General features: G+C 40.3%; 2 protein-coding genes across 5 annotated transcripts in view; both read right to left on the bottom strand.

Moving 5' to 3' along the window:
• Nucleotides 1-15,827, bottom strand: part of LOC104147070 (amphiphysin) — a 127,741-nt gene that overhangs the window by 14,047 nt on the left and 97,867 nt on the right. For 2 of the 4 annotated variants that reach the window (XM_068935919.1, XM_068935917.1), the window contains 6 exons: nucleotides 15,549-15,656; nucleotides 12,242-12,265; nucleotides 10,601-10,624; nucleotides 7,945-7,977; nucleotides 6,751-6,801; nucleotides 4,461-4,583 (listed from right to left, as the gene is read on the bottom strand). In XM_068935919.1, coding sequence (XP_068792020.1) covers nucleotides 4,461-4,583; nucleotides 6,751-6,801; nucleotides 7,945-7,977; nucleotides 10,601-10,624; nucleotides 12,242-12,265; nucleotides 15,549-15,656 — 363 coding nt within the window. The remainder of the gene's footprint in view (nucleotides 1-4,460; nucleotides 4,584-6,750; nucleotides 6,802-7,944; nucleotides 7,978-10,600; nucleotides 10,625-12,241; nucleotides 12,266-15,548; nucleotides 15,657-15,827) is intronic. The other 2 variants (XM_068935920.1, XM_068935918.1) reach the window with 1 other exon arrangement.
• Nucleotides 7,991-10,591, bottom strand: LOC138066363 (uncharacterized). Its single transcript, XM_068935921.1, has one exon. It carries the CDS (start codon nucleotides 10,270-10,272, stop codon nucleotides 8,485-8,487), a length of 1,788 nt encoding a protein of 595 aa, XP_068792022.1. The 5' UTR covers nucleotides 10,273-10,591; the 3' UTR covers nucleotides 7,991-8,484.

A 15,827-nucleotide genomic window follows, 5' to 3' on the forward strand; every position in this document is an offset into this window, starting at 1 on the left:
TGTTGGCAATAATGAACTATGAAAATGCAAGTGGTCAAATCCAGAACTCCCATAGCAGGAAATAAGTACCTTACCCACTGGGTTGTTCTTCCCCAATTTAAGTGAGAGCCCTGCCAGAAAATTTACCACAAAGCACCTACCGTGAACAATGTATGTCATAACTTTTCTGGCTTAATCTGTTTTTACAGGAATTCTACCAAAGAAAAATAAAACTGACAGTGGGTAACACTACAAACAGGAAGTTACTTAAACCCATAGAAGATTCCCAATGGGAAAATAAAAATACCTACCAGTACCTTACAAATCCACTTTTTAAGTAGACCCGCACTTATGAAGTAAACAAATGCAGATCAGCTGTTGAGAAATGACATGTTTCCATGTTATGTCCTTAGCTTTGATCATATTTCCTTAGCTTTCATCATATTTGTCATCAATCCTAACCTTTAGACTCTTCTTTGCAACAGCTCCTGGAAAGTACTTCCCTGAAATAAAAACTGCTGCTTCTACAGGACCAAGTTAAGAATGACTATTTCAGGCATTTTTAAAATCAACACTTTCAGCTTATTTTCCCAGACCTCTCTTTCCCACTTTCTTTCCCTCTCTCCCCATCTCTGACAATGTCAAACTTGAAAAGCAATAAAAAACAACAAAAACCTAACCAAAATTGTTTAATTTACATTTAATGCCTGTGGTCTTTCTCCTGGACTGCTACTATATCGCCTGGCTCTGAAACTGTATTTCTTTCTCTCTTTCCTCATAATTCTGCAATTCTTTGCCTTAGCTAGATCACCTTCCAACAGAACATGAACTAAGAACTTTACAGTGATATTCAGGCAGCAAAATGGATTATCTCAAAAGGTCACATCAGTCTACTACTACAACAACAGATTTTATGACTTTGCTTTGTCTTAGTGCCAGATAAAAAGGAGTTGGCTTCCTTCTAGTAAAATAATTTATTGCATTCTTTTTATGAAATCCTTACAGAAAAATCAAAACAAAACCATTTAGAAGCAACCTTTTAAGTTTCATTAATATTTTTTCTTCCACATTATTTCCTGTCATTCAGTCACCTGAAGAGGAGAGCTCCAGACTAACAACTAATTTCCCATCCCTCCTCTCTTCACCTTCCTTTCCTCCTTCTCTTTATTCCAAACTATCAAATTTACTCTGACTAGACATCAGACATTTGGGAGAACAGTTTGACAAAACATTGTGCCTCAGACATGCAATTTCATTGTTTGCCTCTATACAGAGTTGACAAGTTATTACTGTGACTCATACCAATTCAAAAGAAAACACATAGAAGTGGAAGAGACTGATCTCCACAGTGTGTGGCCTTCTTAGTTTGCACGTGTGAAGGTGTAAGGGGATGATCCTGAAATCACCTGCTCCGGCGTGTACCATAGAATTGAATAAAAAGCAAATGAAAAACTTGAACACTCAAAAGGAAGGACTGGACAGAGACAGGGAGTATCTTCCTTCTCCCCCAAAGTCCTCCAGAACAGCCAACCCAGCACTGTTCCCCTTTCCTTCCACAATAGATATTTTTTTCTCTCTTAGTCAGATAGGAGCAAGGGAGGAATGATAACTAGGCAGGTGCTAAGGCTAAAGCTCAACCTGCCTCTTCATATCCTTCGCACAGGATACCATTTTTAATCCTGTGGTGTAGACATCTGGAATATTGATTGACACCACCCAGGCAAATTCATCTATCTGTATGGGATGTCCACATGTATAGTAGGTGTCCAGTACTGACATTCTTTCTATTTCCAGAGCAATTTCCATAAAATATCAGTGCTTCCTTTTCTCTGTGAGAAGAACATTTTCACATGAACCGAAATAGCGATGAATGAAATAACTTAGTTTGATTACCTAGAGAGTCTAAATTGCACTTTCCATTTGTGCAAAGGTTTGAAGTGGTGTCACATGCTTCTGAATATAAAAATATACAGCAATCAATGAGCCCTGTGTACGTTTTTAGGTAATATAACCGAACATCTGAAGATTTGATTTCTTTGAAAGAGTGAAGTTTTTGTACAGTCAGTGCAGAAAATGTCCAGGGTAGCTATTTACTTTTTTCTCCAGCAGACTGAAAACAGAACTAATCCAAGTCTTATTAATAGGAAACACTGGACAGGAAGCAACCTCCTGGATCACAACATCCGAACTGCTGTTGTCACAGACACCCAGTCATATAATCCCAGTCATAATCTGCAGTTTGAAACCTCTTCAGGTTTTGTCCCCATTACTTCAAATTGAAAGCTGTGCCAGAATCTGATTGCTCTAACGGGGAAAAAATGTTCTGAGCACATGTATTTCTGAAACATTGAGCATATGGGGATACTTTCATTTCAACACTCTTCTTAAGCTTATGTAGTTATTTTTCCACTGCTGTTTATCCCACCAATGAATGTGTGGACAGCACTAACAAGCAGTTGTTTGGTTAGACAAGTTGTCTTCCTCCCACCTCCTCTCACTAGATAAGGTCTCTCATCACCATGCTAGTAGCACTGCTCTACTCTTGCCTCACTTAAATAAGTCTTTAATTAAACTCCATTTGTACTCCAGAGCCTTGCACTCCAACACTAGTACTTTCTTCTTTCTGCTTCAGACAGCTCACTCAGTATCATGTGTGGCTTTTACAAGGGTCCAACACCACCAGCAGATAATCAGCTTCTGACTGGCAGGTAGAGCTAGTGAGCCCTTTACCACATTAACTGCTTCCAACCATTTGCAGGTCCTCCCTCAGTTCTGCTTGTACGCTATCCCAACGCTAACCCTCTATACTAATGACATGACCCAACCCCTAGTCATCGAAAAACGTCATCAGCAGGCTTGTAGTGTCTGAGCCATTGCCATTAAAAAAAAAGGTGAACAAAGATCAGCTCCAGAGGCAGATATATGAGACCTGACAGTAACTGCACACCTGATAATCCTTCTTCTGATGCCCTGCATTGCCACATCCATAGGTACTAATGACTTTGATTTTTTTCAGCCAGTCTGCATCGACTACAGCCTACTTAATTGTTTCCCATGTGGTAGTGTATCATATGCTTTACTGAAAAATACCTGCCTTTAAAAGAAAGAGGGTATCATCATCCCTGCTTAACAGATGGAGATGCAGAGACTAGTCCAAGGCTAAAGGCAGGTTCAGTAAGGAGAACCTTGTTCTACTGGGAACATGTACTGCACTCAAATGTGCTCAATTGTCAAAAGCAGACCTATGAAACGTCCATTGACTTCAGTGGCAGAGAAACTGACGCAGGAAGGAAGCCCCTTTTCTCTCCAGTTTTACACAAGGAATCTACAACAGTGTTCAGGTTCATTCCTCAGATTCACGATTCAGTAAAATGAACTTCGGGGAAAATGAAATAATCTGGAATTATTTTACTCACTCTTAAGAAGGAATGATTGCCCTTTCCTGCAACAGGGAGATGTCTCTGAGGACATCAACTCAAGTTTCCCAGAAAAGGGATTCTGCACAAGGCATATAACTGTTTAAAGAACAGCTGTACAACTTCATATTTATTTGGCTTTATGGAAGGTAACTACCTCCTGAGATTTGGTCCAACAATTCCTGTTCAGATTTTGACAGTGACAAACACTTGTTACAGACTCTGAGCAAGGTTTTGGTGTCAAGGAAAGCAGCAACACTGTTGGACTGGTAGCTGACAATAATAGATTTTTTTTTTCTTGCAGGGTTTCTTAGTCTGTAGGCATCACCCCCCTCCAAGACCTTGAGACTGAGGTAAGCGGAAGCTGCATAAAAAGAATATTCACTGGGATACCCGTTATCAGAAAGGGATTCTAGTCATTAAAAACCTAAACAAAAAAACAAAACAAAAAATCCCACCATCTCAGTGTACCTCTCAATTTGTAGTGATACGGGGTGCCCTTCTGTGTTCTGGTAGGGCCTGTCATTTCTTTTCCTCCCACTGTTTCCTGAATGCTAACATCTCAAGATTTCCAAACTGGTGCTTTGGAGTTCCCTCCTCAGCCAGCAGCTGGCTTCTAAAACCATGAGACTTGTAGGCATTTACACTACAATCACTTTTTGCTGGTACTTTCATGCTCAAGCAAAGTCCATATAAGATGCACGCTGGCGTAGTGCTTACAGCTCAGCTTGAAGTGAAATGAAACAAAATGCTAATAAGGTCATTATTAAATGGCATCAATTCTTTCCCCTTCTGAAGTTTGTCTGGAATCAAACAATATGTGAAACCACAATCATTCAGAAGAACTTCAGTCTAAAAGGCCAGACTTAAGAGAAATGACATTTTAAGACTGAGAGGAGCACGCATGCTGGAAAAGCATGCTGTGGCACAGCTTAGCGCTGAGGACACCAGCCAGGGGCAGATGGTGAAGAATGGAAAGGATGGCTGAAATGCAGCAGGCACATTCACCATGGTGAGAGATGGCTTGGATGAGGCCCGGGAGCACATGAGGGACAGGTCACTCACCACAGCCTGCTCTGCTGGCTCGGTGGGCTCAGCGGGGACAGCCTCCTTTTCGGGAACAGCAGCAACAGCATCAGGGGTTTCCTCGACCTTAGGTTCCCCAGCTGGAGCTTCTTCAGCCTCAGTCTTTTGTTGCATTGATTTTTAAGTAGACAGTGGAAAAATCATTGAAAAGCGGGGCAGGAAAAAAAAGGGAACTATGCCTGTGACAATGCTGCTTCACTCACAGCTGCCACACTGCAGGCTCAGGCCTGCAGGATTTTGCTGGGAAGAGGACAACAGTGCTTGGCCTTACACCATCCCATTAACGCTTAGCGGCTAGACAGCACTTTCATCCTCAAAGTGCTTTATGTAAACTGAGCTAGTCCCTACATCCCTCCCTTGCAAGGAAAGAAAGTCTTACCCTATTGAGCCACAGAAAAGGGCCATGGAAACAGAAAGAAAGTATTCAGTTCACTCAGAGATGCTCCAGAAAGTGATGGCAAAGCTGGGAACTGAAACTGGTGCTTGCATATCCGAACCCAAGGCTTATGCGAGGTTTTAAATTACCTCCTATTCCTTAGTTCTCTCAGTTCTCTGACAAAATGGCCCCTTCTCTAGTAAAGGTAGGAAGCAAATACCAGAGACGCAAATGTTTTTTATATACACATGGGCAACCACTTACTGCTTCAATTCCTGCAGTGTGAAAATCATCCCTGATTTCTTATTACCATGCATTCCCTTTGAGCTCTCAATCACCTACCAGGCGTTCATTTATCAGCCACATTACTGAGATTTCTACCCTTTTAAATTCTGGCCTATGCTTGTTTTTAGCCAGAGGATCTAGCAAACACCACCAGCCTGCAACAAGTTCAGTTCTGTAGCAAAGTAGCTCAGAGCACAACTGGGATCTTCAACATAGAGAGGGGATCTCTCTGCACAGGGACATCATCTTGCAAACACACATGCATACAAAGAGAGGGCTACAAGCTGGACCTGGCATATCCCATTTATAAAAATGGCTGACTCGATCAGACAAAATAACCCCAGTAGGTTAATTTGCCATGAAAAAACTGCTCAGCATAATATGAAACTCAAAAGCTATTTAACAGCTTTGCATTTATTAACGTACAGCTGGCTGTAAGGTCTCCTGCGATAAAGGGAGAGCTTCCATGAAGTTCTCAAAGATACGAAAATCCTTTCCTTGCCAATATTTTTCAGGAAAAAATCTATAGCCTTTCACCTCTTTACTCACATATTCCTTAAGAAGAATGGTTTTTAAATGAGGCACAGAGAAGTCTGCCTAAGCAAGACCTTCAGGATTTGACACTATATAAAAACATTCATTATCTTCTAACATGCTGTGCAGAATCTCTGTCTAGTGTATTAATACAAGCTCTAGGGAATTTCACAAAGGAGTAGGACTGCAATGAGAAACACAAGACAAATTTATCCCAAGTAAGACGACTAATGAGTTTTCTGAGGCTTAACACTGGAAGAAACTTTTAAACTTAGAATCACAGACAACATGTTATAACGCAGATTTTATTGATGTGCTTTAAGTCACTTATCGACAAGCAGGCTTCAGACTAGTTGCCATGTTTAAACTGCAAGTAAAAAAGCTAAAAATATTCTCAGTGTATTCAGTAATCATTCTGAATACACGCACCACTTGAGGCATTATACAAAAACACACTAAATAATGTTTTCAATATCATTCTACGACACTCACTGCAGTAATGCAGCTATTTGACATCCTTACTTCAGCTAACCAGAGACTGTAACAGAAACTAAGAAACTGCCAGAGTGTGATCACTTCCAAGAAGATTCTCCAGTCTTTAAAAGACTGTATGTTAATATGTGGAAGATATTTCCCGAAAAGTCACAGCTCTAAGTGGATAAAGCTACAGAAATATTGGAGATGGGTATACAGCCATCATACACCATCACCTGCTTGCTGCGCACCGGGTGATAGTACTGATTATTGCCATTTCTTAACTGCAACAAATGAGAAACTATTTGATTATGCATCTGAAAATTAAAAGCAACTTAGAATATCCTGTTTTTCTTTTCTGTAAGGCCAATTGCTTCAAAGCAGTGTTACTTTTCTTTTCTCTGCGTTTTCCTTGTGAAAGACTGCTTCACTGAGAAAAGACACAACTAAAATGGATCCACTCACCCACCAGTTCTTTCAGACTAAGGTTTTGCAAGTTAGAGGATGGCAACACATACAAGGAGCAAATGTCTTTGCACAAGAAGAAAGCAGTACCCCTTTTTGTAGACATTTTAAAATGATGCAAAAGCCACAACTTACCAAAGTTTCTGTCACATTCTCATTTGATTGCACTGTAAATAGAGAGGTATCCTAGATATAAAAATGAAAAACAATGAGGCAAAAATATTCGAGATGGAATGTTTGCAAGAGCCTACTAAAGACACGATTTCTCAGGACTTTCTTAGGTAAAGTTATCAACAACTTCTCATAGACTAAGCTAGCACTATGCTACTTTCATGTCCTCTTCATTCTGGGCTTTTCTTTGGATATTAGCTGTACTGCCAAGTTATTGTGGATACAAAATTGTAGCTCCGTTAAATAGGTATAAAAGTGGAGAATGGGTTTTCCGTCATCTTAATCATTCAGAAACAGTTAACTGAAAAACATCAAAGGGTAAAATCTTATCCCTACTGACGTCAGTGGGATATCAACTTTTGATTGCCCTGGGGCAAACATTTTGCCCTAATGTCTAGGGGTGAGCCTTGCACCTTGCCCCTTCCTTCTAGATCCTTTACTAGTTTCAAAGGGTTGAAGCAACATGAGTTAGCACTGAACAAAGCTCACTTCCAGCCATATGTTAGCGCAGTTTATTTGCATACTTTTAAAAAGCGGTGCACGGGATATGCTGCAGACGATCCAGTCTCTGGAAAGCTGCTGACACTTCACAAAGACTCAGACAATCCATAGCCCTAGTCTTTGGAAGCAAAAACGTGCTACCTGTGTGCATAGCACCTCTGCAACACCTAACATGGAGTCTCACCATCAGCATAGCTGTAAACAAATAATTTAGGCTTAACTTTCATATTAAAATATATTTTAAATCAAAATAACGGTGCAGAAAGAGATAAAACTCATTTTATGTACACACACATACAGTTATTGGAAGTAAGATGGAAGAAGCCATTATTTACAGCATTTGGGGACTGTGAGAAAAAGCCACAGAAGAATATAATAATAAAAGCTAAAGCAATCTTTTTATGAGCAAAAATTTTAGTCCTACTAAGGTAGCAGGAGTTTTGCTATTAAATTCAATGAGGCCAAAAGTACCAAGAGTATTAACATCATTCTAGTACATTTAGTAACAATTTCAGAGAGCAGACAGGGTTTGGAATTGTCTCGGTATGACATTATCGTGAAGCTAGTCAGCAGAACAGATGTCCCCAAATTATATAGCCAGTCCTAATATGTTTCTAAGAGCACAGAAAAAACTCTCAGAATACGTTTATTTCTTACCTGTGCAAATCCATTAAATGCTGTGCTGGATGCCTAAATAGAAGTAAAGATCAGAACAAGTTATCATTTGTTTATTAAATCAGAACATGAATAAAAATGCTTTTATTTGCAAAATAAAAATAGGCTAGACATTTTAAAAATAAATCAAAATGAAAAGAAGGGCAAGGCAGTAAGAAATTTGATGACAGAGCTATTTGATAACAGGTTTCAGAGGCTTAAAGAAAACGCCAAAACAAAAACAAAAAGCAGGCTGACTTTAAAATTTCACAAAAGAAAGGTTGTAGGTGCATTTAAAGTTATATATATATAAAAAACACAAAAGTTGTGAGACACTATGTGCCTTCACAGTTCAAAGCTTCATTCACCTTTTCAAATGTGTCTTTGTCAGCCTGCTTCACTGCATGGCTGAAGTGCACCACACTTTGAACAGCTGCATGACAATTTTTTAAAAAAAAGTAGCAAGGGTTTAGAAGGGGTAGCGGGAAACAAATGGACTGTTTTTAAACGACAGGGTTACACATGGCCTAAGGAATTCTTTGTCTAGACTAGGCTACACACTGGGGTAAGTACCTCTTCTTTATCAGCCTCAATTTCCTGGTACAACAATCCATATCTCCGGTTAGCAATTTCATCTTCAGATAAATCTGAGTTGTTGGTCTCATTGTCCTTAGGACTAGTTGAACTCTCGGTGCTAGCATTTCTGGAATTTCCCACGTGAAACAGAACCAAGGGTCTAGCTAGCTCCTTGCTTAGTCCATGACTGCTAATGCTTGCTTGCTCCCCAGGTGAGCCTTGTTTTACTGGTGTCTCCTGACTTTTATTGCTTGTGCTTACACCTACTTCTACCCAGTTATCAGTCCCTCCCAGGTCCTGTGTAGACCATTTATCACTAATGCCTAACCAAACATTTTCCATGTTATCTTCCTCTGAGTCTTGCTGCTTGGGGAAAAAAGGCCAATTATCCAATCCATTAGCTTGGCCCTCTGACAGATTAGAAAACCCCCAGGAATCATTAGTAACTGTTGGATCCCAGTTTGCCAGCCAAGGGTCTGTTTCCAAGGCGTCAGGAACACCACTGTTACTAGGATACTCTTCAGCAACTGATACGTCTGCTGTCCTACCTACCATTTGGTCTTCTGTATCATCTAGGCAAGAATCACCACAGTGTGTATGGGCAGTGTCAGCTGTCTCGGGCAGCAACGCCCATTCTTTTTCAGCAGAAGCTTGACATTCATCAGCAGTGCTACCGTTTTGGAGGAGGCTGATGCTATTTTCTTCAGCTCTTTTACCAGACTCTTCTGCACTGAATAATTCAGCATCACACAGAACGTTTCCAATATCTGTAGGGGCCTTTTCTGTGTGGTCAGTTACCTCGAGGTCAACATGTCCCATCACGTTTATACACTCCATGGAGGTACTGCCTCCAGTAGCATTGCCAGTTTGGTTTAAGCCATTTTCAAATGTCCTTTCACGTACCTGATCCCAGATACCCAAGACTTTCTCAGGTTCAGTGCCAGTGCTTTCTATAGTTTTACAGCTGTTCACTACTCTCTTGTCCCCATCTTCCAACCTTGTGCTCAGCAATGGTGTTTTCCCATCTGTCTCCTCAATGACATTTATGGCTTTGAATTCTTTTTCCCCAGTGTTTCCTAGGTTAGCGCCACTAGTTATCCCAGCTTCCCCATTATTGTTTTCTGACTCACATAAGGTTTCTGCCGCTGTACTTACTAAAATTTCACCATCTGGCTTTGCTAAAACATTATGAAGTTCTGCTTCTCCATTTTTTTCAGTTTCACAACCTCTCTCTTCCAGCTCCTTTGTACCTTCTACCTCCTTGTAGTTAAAAGCTCTGGTCTCTACCTTTTCACTTGGCTCGACACCTGTCCACATAGACTCTTCTTCCTCCTGCTCTTCTACTGCCTTTTGCACTTCACACGGGAGGGATTCATCCAGCAAGCTATCAGTTCCCAGGACAGGTGTCTCAAAATTGGTTATGGTCTCTAAAGGCGGATCAGTCGCCACATCTTCCCATGGGACATTTTTAACATCCAAATGGGCCTCCAGTGAAGTCCTCTGGTTTCTGTTTACAGAAGCTGACCCTGGTGCAGAATCCTCCTGCTCACCTATAGCAGGCCAAACACTAACAGGCAGAGTACCAGTGGATTCGCTTGAGGTTTGCTCTGCCCCAGGGAAAAGCAAAGAACTGCCTGCAGTAATTTCCTGGCTGACACTGGGTGTGCTAACATCTAGGCCCCAGTTGAGTGAACCTAGATCAGTTTGGGATCTGTTAATATCTTCTGATGACCCACTGTTTGGGGCTTCCTCCATGACCAGGTTACACAGGGAAAGACTTTTTGTAGAATCAGGCTTTGAGCAGACAGAAAAGCAAAGAAAAAACACAAGATGAAAAAGATAAAGGCGGATTTGATGAGAAAACACAAAATTTATATTTTACTAGAGCAATTTTAATTTAAAGAATGCAAGTGACTAAATTTAGCATTTTAAGGAAAAGCTAACTGATTTACAACGTTAGGAGACAGTAGATTGCAATCTAAAAGAGCAGCACCAATACACAGGACAAAGAACTATATATTACACCACACTGACTCAAGCATGTCTCTATAATGGTTGTGATTTTGAGGGGAAGTTTGCTTACCGGCTGCACCAATTCACTGCTTGTCTGTATGGAAGAAAAATCATACATATAAAACAAAGAAAATAAGAATGTGATGCTTTTTTGGTATGGCAACTGTTCATTAATTATCAGTTCTCTGCCCAGCAGTAATTACCGAACTGGTGTGGGGAAGGACTGTAGGTCATCTCCTGACCCCCCAACCAAAGACTAATCACAGGCCCGTGAATTTAAGCCACGCTTCCAGCCACCGAATTATACTAGAAAATAAGTGCTACATGTGCATTGCATAATTATTACATCTTGCTTTCCTCTGAAAGCCACTGACACTTTTTTTCCACAGGTACCCTATTACATCTCAATAGAAAAGAGGAATTGCTCTGTGAAACAGTGAATAAGAAAGGAAGCAACCCAAGTGGTAGTGGCCCTTACTTCTATTTATACTAAGGCATCAATACTTTGCTCAGGCCTTTAGCACACAGCTCTGATTCTCCATCACCATGCAGAGGCATTTACACTGAGGCAGAATAAGGCACCAGCTCACAAAGTCAGCTATCTATACCACCACTTTAAGCAGAGGCAAATGCTGCAAGACAGATCAACAACTAATCTAGACCCAATTTATTATTAAAATAAACTCAGTAAAGGTTCAGAATCCCTAATTTCAAACATTTAGCTGTGAAGCTCATTATTTGCTTGATTTTTTAAAAAATAATAGCAAAGAGAATAACAGTTATAATACAAAGGTATGTATTAACAAGCTATAAATAAAACTGTGATAGGAAGATGACGATAAAGATATCTAGTACTAGTTCAGAACTATGAATTCAAAACGTTTCTGGGTTATTTTAGTTGGTCTTGATACTGATAGCCTTGAAATTTTGGCTAGTCTGCATACATGACTATTTTTTCAGGCTTTATTTAACCTTTCCCAAGAGAAAGAGATGGGCATTTAACATAAATCACATTTGTGGTGTATTACAAAACACTGTGACAAATTTGAATGCACAAGAAGCATGCACAGATTTCTGCGCTGGCTGAATCTGCAAAAGGTCAAAAAATGATCATTCCAGGCTACACAGCAAGTCAACCCAGTTATCACTGCGACACAGAGTCAAAATAAAGCTCAGAAAAATGAATTGCTTTCTTCTTGCAGATCACTATACCTGATTTGACACCAGGAGGTAAAAGGAAGAATTCATGAGGTTTCCTACAGCAGCAGCTGTTTTTATGAATAACTCCAGATCACTGTATGCCCACTATTAAAAGAACAAGTTAAATTCTCTCTTCACTCTTGAATTCTGTGAAAACGGTGTCCATTGGGTTAACATCCTGAGGAACTACATCTTCAAATAATTAAAACAGGTGACTAGCACCCAGGACTACTCTCCAATAGCTAAAATATGGACATGAGAATAAAAGTAGCAAATACTTAGCGATAACGATCGTAAATCTTATTAGTCTAGTTTGCTGACATCATTTATGTTTTGTAGGCCAAATAGAGACATTTTTCTGTTGTTTTTAAAGGATTCCAGGTGGCTTCATCTACTTTACAGTATTTGTTATGGTCCGTAAATTCTTTATCTTGGCTTCTGGGGAAACGATTATAAATCTGAATTTAGGAACAGAAATATCTCAAATTACAATGATAAATGTCAGGCTTACCGTCCATAGATCCCATGGCAATGTCTGAAAAATAAGGGGGGGGGGGAAGGGGGGGAAAGGCACTTAAAAAAAAATACTATATCACACGTTCACTGGCTACATAACTGTGTGCATTAACTAATAGAGATAGAAGCTTATTTATATACATACTTATATATTTTTTTCTATATATGTGTGAGCCTGTATGTCTGCACATGTCTGTAAAATGTGCTTTTTGGTTAAAAAGGATGGGCAGTATGTGATGAATTGTGATGTTTCCTACTCCAGAGTAGTTGCTCTTTTCCACTGAACTCATACTACTAAGCACTTGACTAGAGACCGTGAACTGAACTGGTGACTCTGAATAACTTTCAATAGGTGCAGGAGTCTCTCTGCAAGGTGTGACTGCCTGTGTGAGCCAGAGGTCAGGCTCTTCAGTCAGTTAAAAAATGATCCAGCTATCCACAGAGAACAAATAGGTTTTCTCACAACTGCGACCTCAGGAAGGAAAATGGTATGCTTTTGGAGAAACAACACAAGAAAGTTGACCAATGTTTTCAATTTCTTGCTCAATCTGTTAAGTCAGAAACGTTGGTGGCCTCTCAGCAGAAGAGCTAAACAGACAGATGAAAGAGCAGCTGACTTCAGTCTGAAGTTAATAGCCCCCCTCCACAAGAGGAGGAGCTTTCCTGTTGGTCTCAAAAGCTCTCTGGGATGCTTTATATCTACTTTGTTCACACCTAGGTCAAAGTCAATACAAAACAAAAAGAAAAGACATTCTAAAAACAAAATGTGAAACTGTTCCTAAAATACTTGTAAGTGTTAAATGTGACATCTAACATTTGCCTAAGAGATTGCTGCATTTAGCTTCTTTTATTGCCTGCTTCTTATTTCACAAAGACCAGAAAGGCTTTCCACACCACTTCCGCTTTCATGAATAAAAAGTAAAATAATAATTCACTACTCAGATTTACAGTAAATTAACATGAATTCTCAATCCCAATCCTCAATCAGATTAATTTTGTTTAATTCCAGGTATATGCTTTTTTCTGTGGATGTAATTTAGCTCAAGTGTACCTGCTTACTCCAGCATATGTTTGCCAGCTGAACATATAAACTCTAAGGAAAAATTACAGGTCTCTTCTTCTAGCCCCTACTGAGGCAAAACCCAATAGTCTTACTGACTTTAGTGGAAGGAGGAATGCCTTTGAGCACCAAGGGGAAGGAAGACGATGAGAGAAAGGCAAGACACACTATAGCACCCTGGAAAGTGTTGATTTACATTAATGAGAAGCCAGCAAAAGGACTAAGTCCAGACACATCTTGAAAGGCCACTCCTGAAAGAATCATAGGAATAGAAAAGCAAGTGAGGAAGGGCAGGAGAGGAAGGGCAAACTGATCACACTGGCAGAGGAGTGGAGGGAGGTAATTAAACGTTCAGTAGGGAAGTCATGTCTGGCCTCCCAGGGGAGTCAGGGCAAAGATGCCCAACCCTATCTTCAGTTCACTACTTCAGCACAGTTTGCTGAGGGAAAATCATCTGCGACTGAGGTTTTAAAAAAAAGAAAAAAAAACCCACCCACCCACATTCAGAAAATGCATTTAAGGCTTGTAAAGTAGCACAAGACACTCCTAATATGGAGATCATAGATTTCATCCTGTCTATGCTCCCATAGCAGTGACCCTGTCATATTCAGTGAGACGGAGAGCCTCACTGCAGGGCTCTCTTCCCTTCTTTGGGAAACATGGCACTCTGGCACATGTATGCACAAGAATCATCATCATACATATTTTATTTATGTGTGTATATATATATATATATATATATGTATGTATACACAGACATTTTTGGAGGAAAAGTGAGAGAAGAGAGCATGCACCTAAATGAAAATATATGTATAATGTCTTTTTCTACATTGACTTATATTCTGTGTTTCATAGCACAGTTGAATCAAAAAGAATTCTTTTTCACTAAAGGAATAAAACATCCCACAATCTGTATATTAGGATGTCAGGACACACATGCTGCCTCATAACAGTTAAAAGCATTTGGTTTAACCATTGCTCTAATCAGTGTTATTACAAGACAAGCTGAAGGGCAGCATTAGCAAAGTCACAGCTAGAATTTTGTGTCGATGCTGAATGCCAAGGGACCAATTTTCATTTTCTTTCTTGTTCACAGGGAGCGAGAAAAAGAACAAGTAAGATGCAGAAAGCCTCTATTATAAATAAGAACTCCTTCGATCAAACCACAGTGAGAAATCACAGTTAATGTTTGAAGCGTGACACTGCATAACCCATTAGAGATCACTGCAGATCTCGTTACGTAGCTAGGCCTATACACAAAAGACAAAATTAACTAACTGAGAAAGAGATCAGCAGAGAACCGGGACTATCTCAGCCTTAAAGCTTCCTGTCTACTCACTCTTTTCCTAGTGCTGCATTCCTGAACAGATGATTAGAGCTTTCATATCTCACAGTATGAACCAGGTTAGTGATAGCCATGAAGATAACGGGTTTTGCTCACAGGATGCTAAATTGTTTCCTTGCCTGTGTACAGCGGAAAGCTCCAGCTCTGCTGGCCAGGGGAACTCCCCTACCGTGTTGCCAGCCCTAGGGGTAGTGAGTGTGAATTCTGCATTTTAAAATAGCAGGTCCACTGAGGCAAGCCACAGAAAATCAGCAACTCTCTTATCAGTCCCTATTTTTATTTGCATATGGCTGAGAGAAACTACCATGGCAAATAGTACCACAGAATGCAGAATTTCTTTAACCTAACATCCTGCAAGGAAACATGCTATTCCACTCTCTCATTTTGCTTGAGGCCAGGTCTGAAATAGATTCATGAGAGCAAGAACGCTCAAGATCACATCCCCTGCTTGGTACAGAAACTCCATCACAGCAAAGCAATTGTATGCTGACTCTATAAGACCTAAGTCTCCTGAGGCCTCTTTTCAGACATCAAGAGTCAAAGCCAGGCCAGAAAAATTGTCAGGAAAGAGGACGTGGAGGATTATGTCAGCACCAAGAGTTACTGTAAAGACGGAAAACAATGACATGCCAAATTCAAGGCCAAGGTACTAGCAACCGTATCTCATCAGTGAACGCCTCATTTTACCACCTGACAATTTCCTCCTCTTCCAGTCCATCATCGAGGAGTGCAGGGGTACTGAAGGGGAAAGATACATGGCTGACAAAAGCTGCTCAGGAGGATCAAGGTTTTCAGACACTGCAGATACACGGCTCATTAGTACACGAGGCAAATCTTTGCTACCAAACACAGCAAGTTGCATCCATATGCTTTGCCTACCTCAAGGTAAAGAAATACCTGAGACATGGGCGAATGAGTTACTCCTGTTGACACAACTTCGGGCTTGAAAGGGTCAAAGTCGAGATCTAGCAAAGATTCCTCTTTCTTAGCCTCAGGAACTTCATTCTGGTACAAGAGAAACATAACTCTTGAAAGTTCACCTCTTAAAAACTGCCCTGGGCAACAAAATATTAAGAGGCAAAAGAAAAATAAAAATTACATCACAGATTTTCAAGCTACAGTACAAGCCAGGAAGGGATGAAGCTCTGAAGACTATCCAGGGCTTCAGAATAATCT

The sequence above is a fragment of the Struthio camelus genome, chromosome 2, assembly GCF_040807025.1.
Source record: "Struthio camelus isolate bStrCam1 chromosome 2, bStrCam1.hap1, whole genome shotgun sequence".
NCBI classification, from domain to species: domain Eukaryota; kingdom Metazoa; phylum Chordata; class Aves; order Struthioniformes; family Struthionidae; genus Struthio; species Struthio camelus.

Coding starts and splice junctions, on each gene's coding strand:
- LOC138066363 (XM_068935921.1), bottom strand. CDS start 10,272: ATGGAGGAAGCCCCAAACAGTGGGTCATCAGAAGATATTAACAGATCC.